Source organism: Anopheles moucheti, chromosome 3 (genome assembly GCF_943734755.1).
Source record: "Anopheles moucheti chromosome 3, idAnoMoucSN_F20_07, whole genome shotgun sequence".
Lineage (NCBI taxonomy): Eukaryota > Metazoa > Arthropoda > Insecta > Diptera > Culicidae > Anopheles > Anopheles moucheti.
In genome coordinates, this window is record NC_069141.1 from 37,916,446 (window position 1) to 37,942,693 (window position 26,248).

General features: G+C 44.0%; 3 protein-coding genes across 3 annotated transcripts in view; 2 read left to right on the forward strand and 1 right to left on the reverse strand.

Annotated features, from left to right (window-relative positions):
* Positions 1 to 18,828, forward strand: part of LOC128304776 (dedicator of cytokinesis protein 9) — an 85,171-nt gene extending 66,343 nt beyond the window's left edge. The window contains exons 2-12 of the mRNA XM_053042006.1: positions 4,899 to 5,015; positions 5,097 to 5,413; positions 5,674 to 6,559; positions 9,823 to 10,513; positions 10,590 to 10,843; positions 10,924 to 11,262; positions 11,602 to 14,718; positions 14,792 to 14,938; positions 15,010 to 15,220; positions 15,290 to 15,584; positions 15,667 to 18,828. Coding sequence (XP_052897966.1) covers positions 4,899 to 5,015; positions 5,097 to 5,413; positions 5,674 to 6,559; positions 9,823 to 10,513; positions 10,590 to 10,843; positions 10,924 to 11,262; positions 11,602 to 14,718; positions 14,792 to 14,938; positions 15,010 to 15,220; positions 15,290 to 15,584; positions 15,667 to 15,904 — 6,612 coding nt within the window. The 3' untranslated portion in view covers positions 15,905 to 18,828. The remainder of the gene's footprint in view (positions 1 to 4,898; positions 5,016 to 5,096; positions 5,414 to 5,673; positions 6,560 to 9,822; positions 10,514 to 10,589; positions 10,844 to 10,923; positions 11,263 to 11,601; positions 14,719 to 14,791; positions 14,939 to 15,009; positions 15,221 to 15,289; positions 15,585 to 15,666) is intronic.
* On the reverse strand, positions 6,669 to 9,035 carry LOC128304777 (UBX domain-containing protein 7). The gene is made up of 2 exons (XM_053042007.1): positions 8,601 to 9,035; positions 6,669 to 8,516 (listed from the first exon to the last, which is right to left on the reverse strand). Exon 2 carries the CDS (start codon positions 8,514 to 8,516, stop codon positions 6,900 to 6,902), a length of 1,617 nt encoding a protein of 538 aa, XP_052897967.1. The 5' UTR covers positions 8,601 to 9,035; the 3' UTR covers positions 6,669 to 6,899.
* Positions 18,829 to 22,599: 3,771 nt separating the features above from the next.
* LOC128303210 (cyclin-dependent kinase 5 activator 1) overlaps positions 22,600 to 26,248 on the forward strand; it is a 49,016-nt gene continuing 45,367 nt past the window's right edge. Inside the window, exon 1 of the mRNA XM_053040082.1 lies at positions 22,600 to 23,817. Coding sequence (XP_052896042.1) covers positions 22,600 to 23,817 — 1,218 coding nt within the window. The remainder of the gene's footprint in view (positions 23,818 to 26,248) is intronic.

A 26,248-nucleotide genomic window follows, 5' to 3' on the forward strand; every position in this document is an offset into this window, starting at 1 on the left:
ATTAGTACCCTTAGCTTTACGGAAACCAAACTGGGTATTTGAAAGAAGGTTGTGGGATTCCAACCATTCTTCTAATCGGAAAAGAATCATTCTTTCTAGGAGTTTCCTCAGACACGACAACAAAGATATCGGACGATATGAGTCGTGTCTTGATGGCGGTTTGCCAGGCTTCAAAATAGTGACAACTTTCACTTCTCTCCATTCCTGCGGGACGATGTTGAGTTCCAACATATTGTTGAAGATTCTCAACAGTCGTTTCTTGCCCACGTCTGGTAGGTTTTGAAGCAGTTTGCTACTAACCTGGTCCAGACCTGGGGTCGAATTTTTGCATGAAAGAAGAGCCAGAGATAGCTCCATCATGGTGAATGGTGAGTCCAACATTGGATCACTACCAGGCGCATCTTGGAAGAAGTTTTGCGCTGGAACGAAATCGGGGCAAAACTTGTGAGCAAACTCGTTAAGCCATTCGCCAGAAAAACATTCGTTCTCGTTGGTGTTGTTGCTGTTTCGCATCCTTCTAGCCATTTTCCAAAGCGAATTTAGAGAAGTGGAAGGATCAAGATTATTGACGTATTGGCGCCAATAGCCCTTTTTCTTCGCCTTCAGGAGGTTTTTGCACAATCTCTCCAGTCCTTTATATTTGTCATATTATGACCTGGAACCTGTGTCTCTGAAGGCTTTAAATGCCTTCCGCTTCTTGTTAAAAGCCGCTTGGCAGTCCTTGTCCCACCAAGGAGTGGGAGGTCTTTTGAATTTCCTTGCTTGGTGGGTGCCCCTTGTTTGAGCTTCAAGGGCGCACTTGTTTATTATTAAAACAAGGTTTTCATACTCCTTTACAGGGAGCAAATTTTCTCCTACAAGAGAAAGCGAAGCGGCTACTAATTCACCGTATCTTGTCCAGTCAATGTTCCTCGTCAAGTCACTGAATGTAACTGAATGTAAAGTAACTGAATGAATGTTGCACCGATTTATATCATAAAACTGCTCTTATAATTACAAAAACATAACAAAAAAATAGTTCGACATTTAAACGAAATAAGCTAAACACTCAATCTTTCGGTTGTAAGGTGGTCTTAACGGATGCATTTTGAGTAAAAAAAATCGAGAACCGATTTGGTGCAATATTCATTAAATTACAAGTGTGAAACAGGGTGTCCTTACTGTTCACGTCCACCTAGCGCACTGTCCAGAGGCGAAAGAGACCCAGGAGGTCCAAAGCCTCTCTAATATTTGACAACAACAACCCAGCGCACTGTGGAACCGAGTAGCTCAGTTTCCCTAGGGTTTACAGTTATACTTATGTCCATGAGCGTATTTATTGTTAAGACCCTGATGTCCTGGGTGTGCTCACGCGAATAAAACAAAATTATGAAAATTAATTATTGGGAGTACAAATAGGTTTCAATAGATTTTTTATTTTCGTATATTTTCCATTTTTCTACAATATAAAAAAATGTTGCATGGCCTATATAATACAACTGTAAAATAGCTCTGCAAAACAAGTATTCAAGACCAGAAAAAATGGCAGTTGGATGGTTCCAAGATTGGATTACAAGAAGAGCGAGTTAGAATTTCCCAACCAATATTCACCAAAGAAATTTTGACTGGAGCTGCAATAGTTCGTCGATCATTGTCGTGGTTGAAAATTACTGATTCATGCTTGACCCCATATTCTAGCATTTTTTCCTTCAGAACTCACTTCAAATGAATGAACATAGGAGGTTGTATATGGTTCCTCAGTGATGGTTTTACCACTCGCAAGAAGGTCATAATATATTATTCTATTTTGATTCTACCCTTTGCAAATCAAAACTATCTACGAGTGAATCGCTTTGGTGTCGATGGAGCTTGAACATCCAGTACATTCTGTTGTGATTAGACTCAAAGATTATGTAAACGCTTTTTTGGAGCCTCCAACTGTTCATCTTTGGAAACATATAGCATTCCAGAGCGATTCTTATTTTCAAAATCGTAATCGCTCTTTTTGAATCGTTTGAACCTCTCATGATACCGCAATTCAACAATACATCTTGCTCCATAAATTTCCTGGAGCAAAAAATATACCTCAGCCGCATTATTATATTATTTAAAAAATACAAGCAACGCCTCCAATGAATAGCCCTTTTTATCTGAAAACTTGCCGTGCATTATTTATTTATTATTATTAACAATTTTTTAACTTATAAATATAACACATGAGATCAAACATTTCTGTACATAGTGTGTTGTTTGCGCCAACTTATGTAAAATGCTCAAAACTAACTTTTAGATCTAATATTTTATTATAACCGCCTTGGTGTTTGCTTAGCTGCTTTGACTCCCATTTAACAAGCGAAATCCGCCACATTGTTAGGGTACATCAGAAAGACAGAGGCAAGTGTATAAGCAACATGTTTTCCAGTTGCACAACTGTCTGTAGCGTATCTAATTGTCCCGGTGATGCAGTCGCAGTCAATCATTCTACTAGCGGAAGCATTTTCACTGCGAAGAAAATAGCTCTAATAAGACGTGTGGGGGTTAATTCCTAGCGGTTAACTTATTACTTCGTCTGACAGTTGTCAACGGCCCAGGCAATAGGTGCAAGCATGACACGCAAACGGAATGTTGTATGTTTACGCTAAGGAAGCAACCCGTCCCCTCCCGAGGGTTGTGGTGGGATCATTTAGATAACGAGGTTTGTTGCCCATTTCTAACCACAAGTTCCACCTCACTGCTTTATTCATGAGAAAGTAACCGTTTCCATACGAACGAGTAATGGGGAGCAGGGCAAGGCCCCATTCGCCAGTCCTATCGATACGTATTTAAATTAGGGATGGGAATCAATTATGGATTTAATTTCCTACAATTTATGGTTGCATCTTGTGGCCGTTCGTGTGTGGTTGACATATCTGCGAATATGATGAAAATTATAGTTCCATTGTTTTGAGCGACGAAGGAAAGCAGCGCATGTACCTTTAACCCGATCAGATATGTCCCACACCACCGAGCTGTTTAGTGGCGCATCGAAAGACTTATTTCACAACGTTTTCACGTTCTTTTTATCTTTATCAATTGTGTCTTATCGATTTTTTTTGTATTAAATACGTTTTTATTAATAATTGATCATCGATAATGTAATTGATCGTATGGGATAGTACCACCGGCACAAAACCTTCCATGAAACCATGCAGATCAGCTTATAAACACCGGTATCAAGAAGTATGAAAACACGTAAGCTCAACTTTTTGTACCCTTCGGTTCGGAGCTCTTTAATCGGTGTAAAGAGAGTGATCATTATTATGCTTGGGGTGCTTTCGGGCGATATCGGACCCAAATCGTCCGAAGGGCCTGTGATGGCAGACACTACAATAATCATTACGATCACCATCATTATTAGCATGCGTTTGCAAGGATTATTTACTTCAAAATACGCGTGAATGTGTGTGTATGTGTGTGTGTGTGGTTTTTCATTTTTGTTGCAGCTCAGAAAATCTGTTCTCTCAGCCTTTTTCCGCTTGATCTTCTTGCCTTTTTTATATTTTGAACGAGAAACAGACAACCAGCGGGGACGAAAATATTGGAAGAAATCAGATAGCGCGATGATGAATGGATGCGAGTTTGCAATCAACGATCGCTCGCACACCCCATAATGAACATCATTGTAGGAACAATTAGCACGACGCAAGGACGAACCGCTGCGTTCTGGGCCGGTTTTGATAGAAGACGGTACGGAAGAACAGCAACAAAAAAACGAAAGACTCAAAGCGACGAACCCCATCACCACCACACGGCATCGGTTCAACGAAGCCAATCCGATCGGGAGAAAGCTCCTCCGGGTTTGGTGCGACCGATGAAATTCCGATTATCCCGGATGCACCGGATGCACTTCGTTCGCAACGAGTGGCCGCCTGCCCGTTTCCGCGATTTTCGATCGTACATGTAGCATATGGTGAAGATTTTTATTATTATCATCACTATCATTATTGTTGCATGAGTCTCCACGCTCACCAGTGTGTGCCCCACGGTGTGTTGCTGATCGATTTAGCTGCGAGCTAAATATGATACATTTGAAGAACCCCACTACCCATACACTGCTGAGGAGCATCCTTCATAGTGGTAAACACAACGCAAAGCGATAGGTAACAGGGTACAAGAAATGATCGCCCAACAATCCGAACGGGATAAGAAGCCTGAACGAATAAAGAACGAATTTGTCGTGCGCCCTGTACGTTGGACCGCGAACGACCCAACAGACAATCTGGCAGAATTGAACGAGTTTCTTCCAGCTTTTCTTCCCCGCTTTTTGATGGGCGAAAATTATGGTTCCAAAGCTTTACAATAATCGCAGTCTCCTCACACGAGAACAACAACAGTAACAACGGTGGAGAAAATAGTTTCAAACCATATACCCTTCATTCACATCCACAAAACCCTTCATTACCCTTTCGATACCTTTTCGCGCGCAGCAGCGAGTGCGAGAGTGCATCGTCGCGTTCGGATGTTTCGGAAATTATTACGTATTGGATTTTTATTTTCAATTTAAGCTTTAATGATTGTTCGGGTTTCGTGTTCGTCCTTAATCAAGCCATGCGAACGTAAAGGTTTAAGGAAACTAAAAATGCATTTTTTAGAACGTGTTCCAGTAATCCATAATGCACCTTCCTCGATTTTCCCTTCGCTATGTGGAAAAAAAAGAGCGAACCCCAAAAAAAGTATGGCAGCTTCACAGTATTAAAACCCCTGCCGGACACGTAACATGGCGTCGAACCTGCACGGGTACGGGAAGAGGCAATTATAATTGAAAGAAGCAAAGAAGAAACATTATTTAAATTCACCTTCAAGGCACAATTAAATTAAGCTTGCGATCGACAAAATATACTTACGACTATCGCTCTTGTTTTTGTTCCCTTTTTTTGCAGACCAAACCGATTATAGTAGAACCGATCGATTTCGAAGCGTTTGTGCTGAAAAACCGAACCCTCATACAGAACGACCCCCAGCGAGAGCTGCTCCTTTATCCAAACGATGACGTATCGGTATGTATACACGGCACTGTGTGCTGTTTCCTTCAGCTTCAGCATAAATTATACAAACGCAATCTTCTACCACAAACACAGGAAATTCTACAACCAAAGAAATTTCGCACCGTACATAGTAACATTCCTGGTCACCACGTGCCGCCCAAACATCAAACGATTGCCAGCACCAACGGGTCGAGCAAACGGGGTAGTGAAAGTGGTGGTTCGGCGTCCAGCAGTCAAAACGGCACACCGACCAGCAACCGATCACAATCGTCGGTGTCGGCAGGTTCCGGCGTACCGACGGCTGGCGGACTTTTGCTTACCCGGCAGGCATTGCACACGTATGACTCGCCGAACCATCTTATCCACTACAAATATAGCAAATACGGCGGGACATGCTACGATCTGCCACGGTAAGATGTGCTTTAAGACGCATTAAATTAAACCCATCCGAAAGAAATGCAAATATTGGTTGATCAGCAAAATAAGATTGATCATTTTTATGTGTATCATTATGGAATATTGTTTCTGTGCGTCTGAGTTGGCTTTGCCAGTGTTTATTTTTATTGTTAGCTCAATCTTTAAAATAAACAATCTTAAATAAATTTTCCACACCTCACTTGGTCGCTAAATTAACCCCGGGAATGGATTATCTTTCGACTACTCCCTATAGAATGTCCCCGTCGGAAGAGTTGCGCGAGGAGGTGTACGAGGTAGACACTGATCCAGACCGGCTGGATGAGCAGATGACACGATCCCAAGCGGACACGATCGCCAAGCAGGGTTATCTGTTCAAAGGTCCGGACACCAACTCCGACCGCATGTTCGCCCACATCGGGTCAAAATCCTTCAAGAAACGCTACTGCTATCTGCGCCAGGAGATCGACGGCACGTACATCCTCGAGCTGCACAAGGATGAGAAGCAGGCGGAAGCAAAGGCAACGATAGTGATGGACTTTTGCACTGAGGTGGTACCGAACCCGAAAAAGGGTCGCTTCTGCTTTGAGCTGAAGATGAAGATGAACGAAGGTCAGCACGGCAAATCGGTCACGTTGGCAGCGGACGATGAAAGCGAGATGGAGGACTGGTTGCGCAAAATCTCGTCCGTGCTGCAACAGAACAAGCTGCAGGAAGATAAGCGCGTTGCTTCGCTAGAACGTGCGGCTGCACCACTGTTACCGGCCAGCCCAAGCACGATGCAGTACGGTACGCTAAAGGGGCTGGAACAGAGTATGAATCCTCAGCTGAATCGGTACGCCCGAGAGACGGATCAATCGATCGCGCAGGCACGACGAGACAATCGGAAGCGTCTGTTCGGTGGACAACAGTTGCTCTACCTCCAATCTGGTGGGAATATCGGTGGAGGTACGAAAAGTACGGTAACGTCCGTTGGTATGACGCCAGGCTTAAGCAAATCGGAAGCATTCATTGAACCGTACCGGGTGCAGTTTGGACAACGGATTTTGATCAAGTGTGATTCGCTGCGGTTTCGACTGTTAGGCCCAATCGATGGAGTAGATGGACCTCCGGCGCAAGATTCCGAAGCTCCGCTCTGTCAGGTAAGTGGTAATAATTAAGGATTTAATAATCTGCAAATCGGGAGTTCTTGGCAAGAATTCGGTACGTATATAATGTCACCTATTGACATCTAAACTGTGGAAAGCTACTTACAAAGCTATTTTCGGAAAAAAACTACCTACACATTCAAGAAGTAAACTATTTTTGTACGCATAATTTACTTTACAGTACACAGTACATTCCAAATGAATTCTTTACACGTATGTATCTTACATTAAAACAAGACAGAACACAATCCAACGGGAAGGAAAAAGAAGGGCGGGACCTTAGCGGGGGAAGAATATCTGCAACATGATTTAAAAAATTCCGCAACACGGTCGTCTAATCGTCCGTTGTTACGTGAATCACAGCGTTCGGGTGAATTTTCAACTCCAGCAGTGTTTTGGAGGAATCGAGCGCGGACAGATCCGATTTGATGGCTTGACAGAAGAACCGCACGTCTATGGTGGCGTCACTTGGGCGGTAATGCTTTTCGTACTTTTGTCGCAATTTTGCCGTTGCTTGTTCGAGCGTGCGGGAACTCCGGAAAAATAATCGCTCCGTTACGTTGCCGGGCATTTTGAGTAGGATGCGCGTCTTCTGATCCGGCGTTAAGCTTGATTCCGAATCGGAACTGAGCATTTTAGGTGTTGTTTCATCATCAGCTGAACTTCGTCTTTCAGCAGTATCCACCACCTCCCATGGATGTTGTGCCGGATCTTCTCTTTCCTTAGAAGAGTCATTTGTGCTTTTCACTGGCTCCGTGGACGAGGACGATTCTTTTTGTTTTATTGGGGATGCAGGTGTCGATGTAGCTGGTTTTGGAACATCCGCAACAATAGTCTTACTGCTACTGCTATTGCTGTTGCTCGTTGCGCTACCAACTGTTCGTGGTCGATCGTTTTCCTCACTGTCACTTTCACTGTCCGTAATCTCCTGAAAATCGTCTTCATCGTCATCGATTACCGTAACCCAACGGTTTCTGCTTGACCCAGCTACTGCACTGGAGGACGATTGCGGTTTCGAACTGCTCTGGCCACTACTTCCGGCACCATATTGGACGACGTTTCTAGATCCACCGTTCGAAGACGTCGACGGGCCCATACCGAGTTGATAGTCTCTGGTCACGTTAACCTCCTTCCCGTGCGGCGATTTGCTTTCCACTAGAAAGGTTTTGAGCGCTTCGAGAAATCGCGCTGGCGTAAGATCGTTACCGGATAGATTCCGTACCTCTTCGCCTGTTCGTGGATCAATCATACCGATGTACGGCTCCGAACGAACTTTGTAGAACGTTTTGAACTTTGCTCCGTCAGTGGTTTTGTTCGATTGCTGCCAAAACACCAGATGATGGCGCATGAAATTTTTTAGATCACTGTCCGACCATAGATCGCGGTTGAGCGTTTGACAGCTGAAGTTAAGATCGTCCTGTAAATTGACCAACAGCCATCGATCGACCGCATTGCCGTGCCGTTGCGCTTGATCGAAGCCACCGGAAAACAGTATATCGAACGGTGGCATAAAGAGCGCCTCGAGCCGGGTCACTTTCTTTGCCGATGGACCTTGGCCCTGCTGCATCAGCATCTGCTCCTGAATGCGCCCCTCGAGCTCAAAGTTACGAAACGGCACTTCAGTAATAACAGCGGCACGACGCTTCCCAATTCGGGCACGGTTCAGTTCGATTTGCGGTAGCAAAATCTCCGTCTTGCGAGGTATCGGAGCACGCACATTGTCGTCGTCGTTGGGAGTAACACGACTGGGAGCGAAAGATGGTCCAGAGCTGCTGTCATCGTCATCGATTACGACTGCCGGTTCTGGGTTGAGGATGCCTTCGGGATTCTCATAGAATGCGTTTATTGCTCCTTCCAGATTGCCATTGTACGCCGTAAGCAGGTTGGTAGCTTGGTCCTCCTTTAGTCCGGTTATTTCTACCAGAGCTTTCACATTATCTTTGCTAGCCATCTGAAACATTGAAATTGAGGAGGATAGTGCGAGTTAGCAAAAACTGTAGCACAAATCGGAACGCACGGATTCACATTAGCTTACCACTTGTGCAGCATCCACTGCAGCCCACTGCTGTTGTAAGCGGCGGTAACTGTTGTTTGGTGAGAGTGGCAAGTGCAATTTATTTCCTTTCTAAAACATGTGGCCACTGCAATACTGTTGGGAAATTGTTGTGCAATCGATGCAATATTGACTTTTTCATTCATTCAACACTAAACTTATACAACTAAGCACAACAACTGCACTGAAAACACTCCTTTTCGGCAACCAGACCAAGCACAAAGCTACGAGGTTTACCGAAGCATGCGAGAATACCACAAATTTCACACACCGTTGAAGTTTGTGTATCGCTTCCACGGTGGTTTTTCCTTCAATGAAACATGGTATTTCATTGATAATGCTCCAGAATGAACGTACACTTTAGCCACACACTACGCTGATAAATTTTCCACCTTATTTTTGGCGTGAAACAAACCGACTCCGACTTCGGCAGGAAAAAAGTGACGGCACAGTGACAGCCACAACGCGCGCGCCATTCGAGCGCGGCTACTCGAATGCTCGAATGTCATGCATTTCGCCTTCTCTTTCCAACTCGCGTTCTGTTTTACTCGCTGCATGACTGTGAAACTATGGGAAAAGAGGTGGGCCAAACGTGTTAAATTATTAATGGGAATTACATGAAGAAATGTTGGAATATTATGAATAATAATGTATTTTTAATCAATTGACTGAAGTGAACATTTTAAATTTGTATGACTAGTCTTATATTACGTATTTTCTTCGTAAGTTTAACTTCAAAGCAAATTACGTCATGCCTAAAATTAAGTATTATTATTCTATTCTATTGTAATACATTTTTACATGATTCACAACTATTCACATGATTCACAACATTGTGTTTATCAAAATTTATACAACAGACGCTATCCATAAATCGAGTTATTTTTTATTTGTTAACCTAAACAGTAGTAGGAACCACCAATAGAGGGCGCTAGTCGAAAAAGCAAACTGCAAGTTTGTATCCACGTTTCAGATATTAATTTAAATTCACTCTTTTAAATGTACAAAAGAAGAAATAAAATGATAACAAAACTATTTTCTCGACAGTTATCTGGTTATAAATGAATTTTATTCTTCTCATATAGAGTATTCATTGCCTATATTCATATAACTTTGACATTGCATTCAGACCGTTTCCCGCCAAGATTTTTAGTACCATAAGGATAAAAAAATTCTAATCTCTATTACAAATTTTCATTTACAGATCGAACCATACCTCACAAGTGTGGCCCTATACGATGCTCGAGCCGGCCGAAAGTTGAGCGAAAATTTCTACTTCGACCTCAACAAGGATCACGTGCAAGAACTGCTAACCGGCAGCTGCAAAGCAGAACGACCTCTTTGTGCATCGCCGAAGGCAATGAACAAATCTCATCAAAATGGCCACGGCACATTAAAACCAGCGCGGGCGAAATGCGACACCAATGGCGAACTGCAGTTACATTCCGAAGCAGTCACGAAGGAGTGGCTGGCCCGTGCGAAACAAGCTGTCTTTAATGTTACCGTTCCCCATGCGGACATCTTCATCGTTGTGCGTATAGACAAAATCTTGCAGGGTGCCATTAATCCTTCCGTGGAGCCATACCTAAAGACTACCAAAGATCCGAAGGTGTTATGCAAACTGCAGAAGGCGATTAAGCAGTACGCGCAAAAGTGTGGTCACTATCGAATGCCGTTTGCGTGGGCCGCTCGGCCACTGTTTCAGCTGTACAGCAATGATCTGGACACGTCGTACGAATTTCCTGCCATTTATCGGCAGGAGGGCACAAAATTGAAGGACGAAGAGCTGCTGAGGCTGCTGTCCGAGTATAGGAAACCGGACAAATTCAGCAAACTGACTGTGATACCAGGTTCATTGAAGATTTACATTGAAGCGCTAAACGAACTGCCCAATAGTGAGTAATATTTACAGCAATTGCCTTTCAGTATTTCATCATATTTAATATCAAATGTTATCTTCTACCGTTTTAGACTGCCTTACAAACAGTTTGGTCCCGTTGAATCCATTCCCAATCCCACCAGTAGCAGACCCAACGCTAGAAGTCACAGAATTTGCCAACAACTCCGATCAATACCTCCATCCGTTCGTCCATTTTGTGAACCATTTGTTCGTATATCCTCTGCATCTGAACTATGATAGCCAGAAAATATTCTCCCGAGCCCGTAACTTGGCTGTGATCGTAGAACTTCGCGACAGCGATACGGAAGAAGCCAAGTCTATTGAGGTAAGAATCGATTATCAAAAATCGCAAAGATCACTTATGTTACGGACCAGTATGTTCACTAATGCTTTCCATGTTTTCAGTGTATTTACGGACGTCCGGGTCAGGATCAGCTAGTCTCGCAAATGTCTTGCCCAGTACTGCATCATAACACGAGCCCAACCTGGTACGAGGAGATCAAGTTGCGTCTTCCGCTCAACATTACTGCCCAGCACCATCTGCTGTTTTCTTTCTTCCACGTGTCGTGTAATATTGCGAAAAAGAAAGATCTTACCACCACCAGCACGGAGACCCCGGTCGGATTCGCATGGTTGCCATTGCTTGCGAAGGGCAAAATAAATGTCGAGGAACAGTGTCTTCCAGTGGCGGCTACGTTGCCCGTAGGATATTTGTCGATTCAACCACTCGGTTTAGGAAGAGGGGTAAGTGTCATTTTTCGGCCAAAAGTAGCCAAAACATGAACGAAAAACGCATACAAAACTGCGATCCCATTGCATGATCACTTTGAGATGCTAACCGTACTAATACGGTCCATCCCGTAGCTCTGGATGGATTGAACATTAGTTTGCAAACAACAACACATAAATCAAACGTTCCATTAACACTGGTAGAAAAATCTAACCTCGTTCCATGTGTATGTTTCTCTTCTCTTCTCGTCTGTTTTTATTTGCCTGTGTGGTTGGTTTTGTCTTCATTTCTTTCGCAAAACACTCGAAACAATTTCTGGTCCATCCGCTACAAACCGTTCCCCATTCGTTTAGCAGAATGCCGGTCCCGACGTGCAGTGGATCGATAACCAAAGACCGATCTTTACCATCAGCCTTCGGCTGGATTCAACCGTACTGACAACCGATCAGCATCTGCACAATCTTTTCCTGCACGCCGAGCGATTGTTGGAACATTCGAAGACGGTAGCGCCACCGGACACAACGGAAACGTGCAAGATTCTGAAAGCTGCCCATGCGATACAGAGTGGCTCACTGATCACCTTCCTACCAACGATACTGAATCAACTGTTTTCATTGCTGGTTGCCACAAACAGCGAGGAAGTCGGGCTAAACATCATTCGTCTGCTGGTGAATCTGTTCCACATGGTAGCTGAAGAAGCCAAGCGTAAGGAACTGCTGATGGCGTACGTAAAGTACGTTTATCGCATTGACAGTCAACCAGTAAACGGAAGCTCCCCGACGTCACAGTGTGTGAACACCGTGCATGGGGAACTGTGTCGCCATCTGCCAACGCTGCTGCACCCGAACAATACGGACTTTTTGCTGGTGAATAAGTTTATGAAATTTTCCGGAATATTCTTCGAAGTAATTGTTAAAAGCATGGCCCAGTATCTCCTGTCGACTGGACGCATAAAGATGCAACGGAACGAACGATTCCCGAAAGAGTTTTGCACCCGCATTGAAGCATTGTTTCAAGTACTCGTCCCCTACATAAGCTCCCGGCATAAAGATCTCCCAATGGAAACGGAACAGCTGAACCAAAGTCTTTCGGTGTTTGTGAAACGCTGCCTTTCGTTTATGGATCGTGGGTTCGTTTTTCGACTGATACGACTGTACATGGATCGTTGGGGTCCGGGAGATTCCCGCATCCTGCAGGAGTACAAGTTTAGCTTCTTGCGGGAAGTATGTGCCCATGAGCATTACGTTCCGTTAAACCTGCCTTTTATGCTAACGCCCAATAATCGTGCGCCGGACTTGCTGCAACAGTTCTGTCTCTCGGAGGAGTACTGCAGGCAACATTTTCTCGTGGGAATATTGCTACAGGAAGTCAAAAGCTCACTGAATGAAGTCAGTCATATCAGGCGTATGGGGCTGATCGCACTGAAGGAGCTGTTGGCCAAACACGACCTTGACGATCGGTATCAAAACAAGGGCCAGTTGAGCCGATTAGCGATGCTGTACGTACCCTGGTTAGGGATTGTGCTGGAGAATCTTAACCGCATTTCCGATGGCATGGAACGGAAGGGAAAACATGACACCGTCGGTACGCACCGTATGTCGTGTAGCAGTAGTTACGTGTTTGCCCGCGATTCACTGTCCACGCTGCCAACTGCAACACCATCAACCGTAACCTCACAGACTAGCACACCAAAGTCCCGTTCGAACCGGGTAACGATGTTCATCGAGTACACGAGTCCGATTCGCTCGTCATTACATCTGAAAGATACGAGCTTTCTGGCGGCAATAGCCGGACAATCGCCAGCGCTCTCCAATGGCCATTCGAGCAGTTCGCTCAACTCGGAGTGCTCCACGCTCTCGCAGGACGGTACTGTGGTTATTCGGAATCAGTTCAATGAATCGTGCGCTAACTCGGCTCGTCCGAGCCATGCACGATCGGTGAGTGTGACGCAGCCAACCATCATCCAGCGGACGGATAAGTTCTCCGTCACCGAAACCAAAGATTTGCTAATTAGCTTCCTGTTCGTGGTAAAGCACCTGTCACCGGAGCACATGATTGCGTGGTGGCACAACTGCACCGAGAGTGAAACGGTCCAGTTCTTCACCGTGCTCGATCTGTGCCTGCTGTACTTCCGCTATGTGGGCAAAAAGCATATACAAGTGCCGGCTGAAGGAGGACGCGATACGAAGAGTAGCAAAGCGGCCAAGGCAAGCACTCTACCAGCACGAGTACTACCACCGAACATGACGAATGGCAGTGAGTCCGGATTTGAATCGGGCACCCTAAATCATACCGCAAATCGGGAGAATCTGGTCGAAGAAACGTTGCGCCTAAAGAAGGCTCTTTACGAATCGAACTTGGCGACCGAAATCGGCCTCATCGTGCTCGATTGTATGGGCCTTTACTCGGTGCAGTTTCGCGATTCGATGATAGAAGGAACAGTCCTACCAAAGATTGCACGGGTTTATTTACGCTTTCTACAGCTCGGCCAGTCGGAGTCGCTTTCGAAGCATGTGTTTGCGGCTTTGCGCGCCTTCATCAATAACTTCTCGCAAGCATTGTTTAAAGGCACGGCCGTGCTCTGCGGGCAGCTTGTGTACGAGTTGCTGAAGTGTTGCGATAGTCGGCTTTCCAGTTTGCGTCAGGAGGCATGTGCCGTACTGTACCTTCTGATGCGCAGTAACTTTGAGTTTAGCGGACGAAAAGGACTCACGCGTGTGCATCTGCAGGTGATCATTTCGGTGTCGCAGATGATCGGCAATGTGATCGGGTTGAACAATGCACGCTTTCAGGAATCGTTGTCTACGATCAACAACTATGCCAGCAGTGACAAAGCGATGAAAGGAACCGGTTTCCCCATGGAGGTGAAAGATCTGACGCGCCGTGTTCGAACCGTTCTTATGGCTACGGCACAAATGCAAGCGCACCACATGGATCCGGAGCGATTGCTTGAGCTGCAGCACTCGCTTGCCAACTCGTACGCTTCCACGCCGGAGCTACGTCAAACATGGTTAACCACGATGGCCAACAATCATCTGCAGAATGGAAACATTTCCGAAGCTGCCTGCTGTTACCTGCATATAGCCGCACTGGTTTCCGAATACCTCAAGCTGAAGGGCTGTTGTGCGGTGGCACAGGGTGCAGAATCCTTCGCGCGCATCTCACGCAATATTCCACGAGACGAGAAGGGTTTAAAGCTGGATAGTGGCACACAGGACTCACAGTACACGGAGCAGTTTCTGCTCGAGCGCTTGAAGGAGTGTGCAGAGTATTTGGATCGTTCGGAACGACTCGAATGTCTGGGTGAGCTGTATCGGTTAATCATTCCGATTCTGGAATCGCGACGGGACTATCACGGACTGACGCAGTGTTACGAACATCTGACGCAAGCCTACAACCGTGTGATTGAATTCAACAAGTCGGGAAAACGTTTGCTGGGGCGATTCTATCGTGTGATATTCTTCAGCCAGGTATGATGGAGATTGAAACGAGATATGATTGCAGGTTTATGATGTAACGGGTTTTTTTTCCTTTTGTTCACAGGTGTACTTTGAAGAGGAAAATGGCGTTGAGTATATCTACAAAGAACCAAAGGTAACATCGCTGAGCGAAATCTCCGAACGGCTGCACAAACAGTATCGGGATAAATTTGGAGCAGATAACGTGAAGATATTGATGGATTCGGCACCGGTGAGTGAAATTATAAATAAAAACAAAAAACACCCTGGTAGTTATACTTTTGTTTTTTTGGACATCCACAGGTTGATCAGTCGACGCTCGATCCAAAGATCGCTTACATTCAGGTAACACATGTTACACCCTACTACTGCAAAGACGAGCTAGAAATGAGGCCAACGGAATTCGAACAGAACCATGATGTGGATACGTTCATGTACGAAACACCCTTCACACCTTCCGGGTCTGCCCACGGTGCCGTTGAGGATCAATGGAAACGAAGAACCGTCTTGACAAGTATGTGGCACAGGCTGAACATCATTGTGTTACTGAACACTGAAGCAATTAATTCTTTTCTTTTCCCAGCACTTCACAGTTTCCCGTACGTTTTGAAGCGTATCCCAGTACGCGATCGGCAATCGCAAGAACTCAGCCCAATCGAAGTTGCAACAGACGAGATGCAGACAAAGATTGCCGAACTGGAGGAAATTGTCATGGGTCCGATCGATCTGAAGAAGCTGCAGCTACGTCTGCAGGGCAGTGTCGCCGTGACAGTTAATGCCGGACCGCTTGCATATGCATCCGCCTTTCTAGATCCGGCCAAAACGAGCGTCAAAAAGTACCCGCTGGACAAAGTGGAAGAGCTCAAGGAAGTATTTCGGTACGTAAAAACAAGTGAATGTTTGTTGGTTGTGCTGTTGACCGGTTAAAATTATTCATTTGTCTTCTGTTTCCATTTTTAGTGATTTCATAAAAATCTGCTACACGGTACTTCAAATCAACGCAAACCTGATATCGTCCGATCAGCGGGAGTACCACAACGTACTGAAGGAGAATTATGAAAATCTTTGCTCGGCATTGAGTGATCTGCTGGGGGAAATCGTGTATCCGTTGGATGATGGAAACAACAATGCTCATCGGCACAGTTTGGCACTGTTCAGTGCGATCAGTGGAGCTCCGACGAATTCCAGCACGGCATAAGTTGTTTCAACCGTTAGCGATGGATCGCTTTAACGACAAATGCCATAGACGCACAACCTATCAGGAATGATCGTGTGGAACCGTTTTGCGGTTCACCAGTGAAACGCGTGAGGAACTTTCATTTGGCACACACAGCACATTAACACGTTTGCAGTTGCTTTGGCAGCGCAGTGTATTACCACAAAAATATGAAAACTTTTAACAGTATGCTTCACACAATACTACAAAGTAGATGTCAATTTCTATCCCGTTGTAACCTATTATTCACTGTGGTCGTGAGGATTTATCAGAAACCGTATGTAGCAGGTAGCGTAGTTCGTGTTGTTTCGTTTTGAAAGATTAAAAATCGAATTTTAATGTTGGTTTAACGATTGAAAGTTTAGCGTAACACTCTCTGATATTATTCTGATATTGTATGAAAATTCTAAAAATTTAACCGCCTAGCATATATATTTCTCTTCTTTCGCCCTAATGTTTGAACAATGTTGTCTTCAATTTTCACGTTCATGCAACTAACTATCGCCACAGGGAACTTCCAATATTTGAAGCCCACACCATCTCCAACACAGTAAAACTACATTTCTATTGGGAACGACATAGCAAAAGCATTAAGATGAGTTGAAGAAGAAGAAAAGAAAACAAAACACTAATTAAAGGCATTCAAATCTTTAGGAGAAAAATCTTAAAACGATCGAACCAATCAACTGACGGTACGGTTGCGGGTCGATACGGGTTGGATTTTTCAAATTGGAACTTACCTCGCATAACTTAGTTTCAGTTTTTGTGGTCCTATTTGTGTAATTGGAAAACGAAACGAACGAAGATCAGAACGCATACGTTAGTGCTAGGGATGAAATGATTCGTAGCATTAAAAAGAATAACAAACTGTCTTGTACATATTTATGTTGTGAAAGTGAAGCCGTATTATTTGTAAAGAGATGATTACGTTCCGAGAACGTACAGCAATCAGTCAGGCAGAGGGCACATTATGAGTGTGCCCGTATCTGAAACCGTGTGAAACCGCATATTTGCCAAGCGAAACAAAATCAGATAGCAACAGATGCATATAATTGGAATGTCCTTTCTAATTTGAAGGTACTATAGCCTCGGTATATGATTAGGTTACTCGTGCATGTATCATATGTGTAATGATTTCCTGTACATTTTGCGTTAAGTATTTTGTTACTCTTTGTAAGAATGTGCCGGTAATAGTCACAGCCATTATACCGTAGAATGTATAACATTGAACGTCCTTTGAAAGACGCTCGCTCAAAGGTAAACCTATCGAAACATGTAATGCTTCCTATCATACTGTGTAGCGCAGTGTTAAACCCGTTTAAACACAGCCGTGTAAGACAGTAAAGACTGCCAGCTGAAGGGATAAACTAATGACTCAATTTTATCGAATCTTACACAAACACCTTTTTAGAATCTTTGCACCGATTTTAAACCGTTCTATTTACCACTCTATACATACCTTTACTACTATACGGACATACAGTTACAGGAATGCATTTTTTGCCCGATTTTCGTTTTTATGGTAGGTAGATTATAATTAAAGATAATGTTTTAAAGTTTGACGTGCCAGCCATGTCAGCTTTTGCATGGAAACAGTAAGGTAAAACACCAGCAAGGACAGTGTATCGTTAGTCTGCATCGCTGTATGAGGCGTCCAAAGGTTAACCAAACAAATGGCACAACCAGACGAAGCCAGACAGACGCAACAGATCACAAATTATCGGTTTTGCTATTATTTAACGTTAGAGCATATGGTAATGTTTTTTTTTTAAATTAGCTTTATAACCACCTACCTACTCAAAATACTGATTGTTTTAGCTTATAAAGTACGTAAGAACGCAAAAGGATGCTTAGCGCTTTCACTAAGGTACTCCATAGCAGATTCGCGCGAGTTGGGAAATTTATTTATGAAATATTTGCTCGAAAAGTAGTTAGCTCCGAGTATGTGTGTATGTCTTTTAGAATTCTTTTAAAACTTTATGATATAACCAACTATTTCCGACAACCGCCAAATGAATCTACCGGTCTGCGGCTAGTCAGGCGATGCTGTATAAGTTGCTTTAACTAATGTATCCCGCTATTCTTGCTGTTACATATTCGTGTGTCCCTTCTGGATCGCTTTCCTTTATCGTTCTTTTCGTTCCTACCGACGAAAGCTACAGCACTTATGAATCTCTCAAGCTATAGTATAATGCGTATGTATTAGAAATATTTGTTGTTAAATATTGTGCATATTGTATGGCTATTTTCGTAAGCATTATGTACCGATTGTGGACCACATGTAGTGTAAAACGCTATGCGGATTGTATCGTGATCAGGTGCGTTTCTGGTCGTTGCGCACATTGTCGTTGTTATTCAATGTTCGTTTCCATTCGCTTTACGGCGAGTTTAGTGCAGCGTATTTCAGTTGCTTTATGCTATTGTACCGTATTTGTCTAATTACTATCTTTTGGTGGACTAACAGTAAAAAAGTAACAGTAACGAAAAGTACTACAAACACTTATCCAATGGAACTATTTATCCAAAACAGTTGCGCTGGATGATAATACTTTAAATGTTACACAAATGTTCCACAGTGGGCGGCAACAATGTTAATATACAACATACAAGCGAACAAAGAAAAACCCATGACTGCACCAATGCAAACTGGAATTACTCAGCTAGCAATTAAGTAGGTGATATCAATGATATATACACATATTTGCAAACTATATACACCTTTTCAGCAAAGTGGTCGAAATTAGGAACAAGAAAAATAATGGAAAACCCGTAATTCAAATTATAAATGTACGCTGCGCGGGAAATTTCAAACGCAAAAAATCGCAACAAAAAGCCACAATTTTCTCCCTCTGTACACTGCGCACCGCAGTTGGGTTTATCAAATAAACAATAGTAGAATCATTACTCCTGGAATGCACGGATGCATCGTGGGCTTTGTTGAGCTAAATATCCGATCATTGCAAAAAACTTAATTTCCCGGCAGTTACACCGGATGGCTAACGGAAAATTGAAAATATATTTGCAACTTCCGGCGAAAGCAAACGACGAAGCACATGGCGGAAAAGAGGAGGTGAATCCGCTTCGTGGGTTGCTACGGTTGCTACGACAGTGAGTGCCCTGCGTGGGCTACAATACATCGTAATGTTTTGTGTGTGCCGCCCCTTGCACCCATAATCGATCGATGTAAAATTATTCGTCCGCAAAGCATTTGTCCTGGATTCGCGTCGTTGTGTAGTGTGCGAACTACTACATGCTTATAGCAAACCCTACCAAGCTAGGAGAAATCGTTCCAGCATGTGTTTGTGTATTCAGTTTGTTGGTGTTATTTAGGTAGCCGCAGTAACGCAGCGCTGCGATGACTATCCTTACAGGACCTGACTGCCTCCTCTATTGGTATGAGTGATCACATGCATACGCACACACCAACCGATTCGTATACTGTGCCTGTGTGAGTTTGGTCGTACGTACGGGGTGTGAGTGTATGTGTGAATATTGTGGAAAATGCGACCATCCTTTGCGAGCTGCTGCCATTTTCCCAGAACAGAATGTGCGTGTATGTAGGTAACCATAGTGGAGTGTTTTTCCTTCTGGGAAGAGCGCGAGAGCAGGATGTGCACCAATGAGAGAGGAGTCGAATGTTTTGTTCTCCTGTGCTGTATAATAGTGGCACTTGTCGTTGTCAAAAGTCCTTTAACCTTTGAATGTTGTTATTTATGCGTTGCTATACACGCGATATACAGAAGGATAAGTAAATTATTATCAGTTTGAACAAAATTTGTATGAAAAACTGGTTATCATTAATTTGAAACTACATTCGCACATTAATTACCATTATTGCCTAATTTTTAATATTTCAACTCTTACAAACAGTATAGAAACTGCAAGAAGACATTAGTCTTAAAATTGAACTGAATGATATTTCGATATCGAATCCCATTGTGTGTAAATAAATGTTCTATAAAACTTAGCATTTAATCAAGAAGCTTGTAGCATGCTTGCGACAAATAATCCTGCCCATCCAAGGGTTGAAAACAGAGTCCAGTAGAGTACAGTACACCAAGCACCAGTGACAATTTCGAGCCTCAAATATTTGCGCCGGCGCCCAAAACACTTGCCAATCGATCGGAGAAAAGTTGTTTGGCAAAATTCACTCTCCTGCGCGCTGGGCACGACAAACAAGTATCCTGGAGAGAAAATGCCATATCGAACGCTCGCCGATTGTACGGACGCAAATCACGGAAAACCCTTTTTTTGATTTCATGCTCTCTTTCGGGGAGGGTTGGTGGTTTCTTTTTACCCGATCGGAGAGCCACGATGCATGGATGTATTAGTGTCCGGTTGCGCTTGTAGCAGTCCGGAAAAATGTAAAGGCTTCCCATCCGCTGGTTCGCAAAAGCACGGCTCAGTCAGATCCAGAGTGTCTGGTCGGTCGGATTTTCTTTCGTCACCGCCCCCACCCCGATCCGGTCGCTCTTTACGGAAGACAGTAGATAGTCTGTGTGCGAGTGGAGAGGGTGGCAGTGTTTGTTGGTGGATAGTGTGGCCCCGGGTGCAGTGCAGGAAAACCCAGTTTGAGGGTTTTTCACGGATCTCGTTTCTGGCCCCAACTAGTAGGGAAGAGGAAAGTTCGCTAAAGGTACGCAATACGCCTACATAACCAGCAAAATGTGATGGATAATCTTTGTGAAGCTCCTCTGGAAAGGTGCCACCAACGCCATGTAGGATTGATGAGAAATGAACAGAAAAATGCATTTGCGAAACGTGTCATCGATTAGAATGGTTAAAAAGCAACCAATCAATAGGAGTTGCCGAACGAAAACATACGTGGTGTGTGTTTACTGAAGAAAAAAGTGTCTCCATTCTAGCGCATTTCGCAATGCCTTTCCGTGTGTGAAAGAGAACGAACGTGAAAACTCGATTCAAGCATCCACGCTGCTTTGGGAGCGAAAGAGAAAGCAAGACACAATGCCTTCACCCAATCTTTAGCGCTCGGAGCTCTTTGATGGAAAATGCTTGTAATTTCTGTGATTTTTTTTTACTTCACAACACGTTCCCCCTAGCATCGCCATTCGGGTGTATTTTCCCATGTAAATTAGACAAAAAAAGTGCAACAAGAGTTTGAGGTGAAATTTGAGATAAAATAGCATTATTATTCGAAAGTGTATTACTATGTATCTGGTGGTGTTAGAATAATATAGCAAATGAATAGCTTAATATCATAATATTCTCATCAAAAAGGTCACAATTGTAGTAGGCCAATTCGTTCAATATTTCATATGCGTCTGTTTTTTTTTTGAGACAGATTTTGGTGCTTGGAAATGGGGCACAATTTCCCAACAGGCAAGCAGGCACTAACCGTGTGCGAATATACACGTGTGTGAGTGAGCTCCTGTTCTATCTCGAGGAATAGGTACGTGTCCTGGGGAGCTTGGTAGGAGAATTTTTCGCAACATCCTGACAGGACATATCACTCCTTTACACTGCCGTGGATCCTTACTGCAAGAGTGTGTGTGTGTGTGTGCGTGTGGGGAGTTGTATGCCCATCGAGGTAGAAAAACTCCTATGAATGAAAGACAACAAGACGCAACGCGTTAAAATAATACATCAAGTGTGCTGCTAGTGGAAAGTTCCAATCGGCTTGAGACAAATCTTCCTTGCATGTTATTAAATGTGCATATTGTTAATAATTCCGAACATTAGCTTGTGAAGCATTTTAAAATGTTCTTTCGTTTATATTTATTACGCTTAACAGGATTTGTATCGTTTCACAAAGTTTATTATCCTTGTTTTGAATGAAACATTCGCATCCTTTTAGTGATTGTGTGGTGTTTGTGTTCGTCGTGCAGTTGACAATGCAGTGAACACGTTGGAAGTGAGAAAAATTTGCAAGTAAGCTGTATTTTGGGTAGAAGAGAAGCCAACGTACAATAATTTGCTCCCATTGCTTCGTCCAACCTCGATGAGAACAACATTCAGCCGTGCAGCAGCAAACGACGATTGTGCCGTGGTCTGGAGTGCGGGAATTTTTTTCCGAGTCGCGGGAAAACGTACCACCGTCAAGGGGGAGCGAATGTGTTTGTGCGCTAGTGTGCTGCGTGTGAGTGCGAAAGAGTGGTGCGTTTTGTGAATGGAACGGTAGCGATGGTTGGCCGAAACGAAGAAAGTACGTAATCGGAATCTCGCCATCGGTGAATAATACACAGCACCATAACAATACGCGTACCAACACAAGCGTACGCACGTGATCCTGTGCTGCGAAACACACGGCAGCGTACACGCACACATCGAACGGTAAATACGTAATCAGGAAGGAAAACTCCATCCAGCAGGGGGACGTGTGAAAATTTGCGGAAAAGGGCAACTCCCTATGGGACGGGGCCCAGGATACATCCGATTGGAAGATTATTACTCACCTAAAAACTAAACAGAAGCTTGTAATCTCGGTCCACGCAGAAGACACTGCTTGAACAAGCCTTTGCCAAAGGACCAATATATTTTTTGTAAAAAGTAAAATTCGAAAGTAAACATCCCACTGATCTCCTTCAGCTCTTGCGTGGTCTTATTTTAACTCTCTGACAAGCGAACAGAGGGAACGAAAGTAGGACGTGGACATCCACAACGAGAATCAAAACTATTGGTGCCCGAACGACGAACTTCGCTAGGCGAACGGTAGCATCATGGGTACGGTACTGAGCTTTAGCCCACGGGAGCGTCGACCCATCTACTCGACGCACCATCACAGTGCCGGCACACTGTCGTCCTCGAACTCGGCCGACTTTCCGCTCAACAACTACTCCTACGAGCAGCTGAACAATGCGAAGAATCGCGAAAGCGCGCAAACGAAACCGCCGAACCTGATACAAACGGTGCCTAACAACAACAACAACAACAGCCACGGGCTGAACATGAGCAAGGATGACTGCAAGAACAACAACAGCAGCAGCGCGAACCTGCTCGGCTCCCATGGCAACAACAATGCCGGATCGGGAAACAACAACCATAGCAACAACAACAACAACAACAACACCAGCAACAACCTGCTGCTGTTGCAGCAAACGCACCAAAACAACATCATCACCGGCAGTGCGAACATTAACAACATCAACAACAACATCAGCGGTGGCAATAACAACAACGGCAATAGTATACAGGAGCGCAACAACAACAACAACAACAACAACGCGGACAGTGCCCGCATCCTGTCGGAGAAGAATGCGCTCGAGAAGAACTTGAAGAAGCACTCCCTCTTCATAAATGCGCTCTCGTGGAAGCGACTGGCGGCGTCCCACGGCAAGAAGAAGCTGGACAACAACAAGAACAAATCGGCCAACCTGGCCACGGCCACCAGCTTCCGGACGCCGCTAACCGACACGATTCACCCGCTGCTGGATAAGAACAAGAACCTGCAGCAGTCCCAGTCGTTCACGCAAACGATCAGCAGCCAGCAGCTGCAGCAGCAGCAACAGCAACCGGCCACGATCGTGCTGAGCCAGTCCGGCTCGGGTGTGGGCGGCCAGCAGAGCTCCGGCGGGGGTTCGCAGTCCGTGGTGGGGTTGGGAGCATCGGGGGCCACCGTTGGGCTGGCTAGTCAGCAGTCGCAGCCACAGCAACAGCACCACCTGCACCAGCAACATGGCCAGTTGGTGGTGGCCCAGCAGCACCACCAGCAGCAGCAACAGGCGGTCTATTTTACGCCGCGTGGTCCGAAAGCGTTGCTGGCGCTGGATCTCGTGCGCGCCAACAACACGAACCCACTGTCGCAACCGGACAAGCTGGCCCAGAAGCTTCCGCTGCAGCTGCCCATGCCGCTGCAGCCGATCGTGAACCAGCAACATAACATCCCGATGGCCCAACAGCTGCACCATGCACACGGGCCTAGGAAAACTGTTATACAGGTAGGTGGATGGGAAATAGTTGATGGGAAACCAAAGGAAAGTGGGGAATATTGTTTTCATAAGCATTTTGATTCCAAACCTGTCACATATTATTCATGAATATTTGAATGCCGTAAATTCTATGTAGCTTTAAACATTTGATTCCAATTGAAACCCGAAATAAGTGCTGAAGCATTTACATTTCCAAAACTTAAAGCACTGTGGGATTTAATTTGACACCAGAACAACCAAGCGTTTTCCACTTTTTGATCAGTTTGGTAGACCAGAAATTTTTAAAAATGTTGTTTATAGGTCGTACTATAAAATAGATACGTAAAAGTAACGCATAAACTCAGCTGGAAAAGGTCCGGTCAATTTAGCGTTAAAGCTTTATTATCATATCTTTATTTATTGTCTGGACGAAACACATGACCAACAAATAGAATGGATGCATTGCTCAATGGTTCAATGGTTATAGCGCAAGTGTGTCACACGGCCAACCCGGTACAAAACCGCATTCTGACCATTCCACAATTATATGCAGCGTTTTGACTATCCAGCCACGGTTCAGAAAGGACACAACCACCACAAAGCTTTCTGAGCTTGTTTGGTAATTAAAATGGGCGCAGTTTATAAATGTAGGCCATTTTGTTGTCCAATTGAAATAAAATTTAAGCTACATATTCGGTTGACTTCTGTTAGGGTTCTTCTTCTTTATCAGCACAACAACCAAAAGTGGTCTAAACCTGCCATTTCTGGTTTTCTGTGAATTTATTTACTCGTAGCTGAATAGTCAGTCCTGCGTATGGGGTTTTTGGGTCCGGATGGGGTTTTTTGCGGTCCGCTCCGTAGACCGGCGCCGCTACCATCATGCCACCCAATTGGGCCGCCCAATTGTTAGGGGTTACAATCTCTTTAAAGTCATTTTAGCGTTAATGAATATCTTTTTTTGTTTCGTTAGAACGGCCTGGCCGTATCGACTTATTTTACCACGTAGCCGGATAGTCAGTCCTTGCTACGGGGGATTGGTCCAGATAGGATTTGGTCCGGTCCGTTCGTGTGAAGATCGGCTCCGCAACCATCATGCCACCGGGCCGCTCCATAAAAGCAAATCTTTTAAATAAAATACGAAATAAAATAATTTATTTCAATAGAAAAAAGTTACAATAAATTAGTTATGTTAAATATTTTAAATATGAGACGCGTCAAACATTCCCATCCGTTCATCCGTTACACGTTATAAGTTTGTCTCAACCTACGTAACATAAATAAACAGTTTATTTTAAATCAAAGTACATTTGAGGATTGTGCTTTGCCGTACCATGTAATTTAATTTTCATCTGTAAATATTATTACCACACTCCGAGCTAAGGAACAATTCCCAGCCGCTTGTTGTTACACACGAAATTGAAACAAAACTTTCGTATTTTCAGAAGATCCACAGGACCTGCGTTTGAGCAGAAAAGATCATTGGTTTGCCAAATGTTGTCTAGCCCTACTCACACAGAAATAAATTCACAAAACCTCGGACCTTTGCTTTGACAGTGTGAATGGATGGATGGCAGACAGATAGTTTATTTAAGGGAAGGGAACCAAAGGGAGGACAAAAGCATGAACTGCCAGAACAAAAATGTTAAAGGCCACTTTTAGAATAGCCACCATTTTCCCCAGCGCGATCGTATTGAAGTGGAAATTTCTTAATGAAATCACTTTCACTTATGTCCCTCCTTCTTGTAATGACAATTTACAGTAAAGTTATTTTTAATACACTTTCGTAATGTGCCGGAAATATCTCGAAATTCTTGTCGGGTTGTTATGTTTCGTTGAAAACAAACTAAGTGGAAATGAGTCGATGTAACTCCAATTAGCGTGCCAGACACGGGAAGGAAAAATCAGAAATACAATACATTTTCAATTGCACCTCCCAGCAAAGACATGCTTATTTATAGAGCCCTTCGGGAGCCCTTCGTTTTGTATTGTTTTGTTCCTTCGCGTTGAATATTTCATTCCATTATCTTCGCGGACGTTTGCCCTTGCCTAACACGGGCGTTCCATTACCAGGTGATATCTATGACATTGATTCTATCTCTGCCGGGAGCACCAAATGCAGCAACAATAGACAGCTTTATTCAGTCGTTTGGCCCATGGACTCAGTGGTTCCCTGAATAATTTCATTGGTTTGTTTTCGTGTATTTTTTTGCGCTATGGTTGTTATTACAATCTGTGTCTCCGTAATGAGCATGAATTGGTAACGATGTGACATTGACATCGGTATGCAAATTTATCGCTCCGCACATTACGCTGAAAGGATGAAATGTGCATCGTTAGGATGCATATATGAACGTTCAAATAAGCTTATTGCTCATGATTTAATGATTAATAGAATGCAATAATTGTCAGCATACTCATACCTTTTTTATAATGAGTAAAAATTGTTTAACTAAAAACCGGA

Excerpts from the sequence above, each read along its gene's own strand:
- LOC128304777 (XM_053042007.1), bottom strand. The coding sequence starts at position 8,516 with ATGGCTAGCAAAGATAATGTGAAAGCTCTGGTAGAAATAACCGGACTA.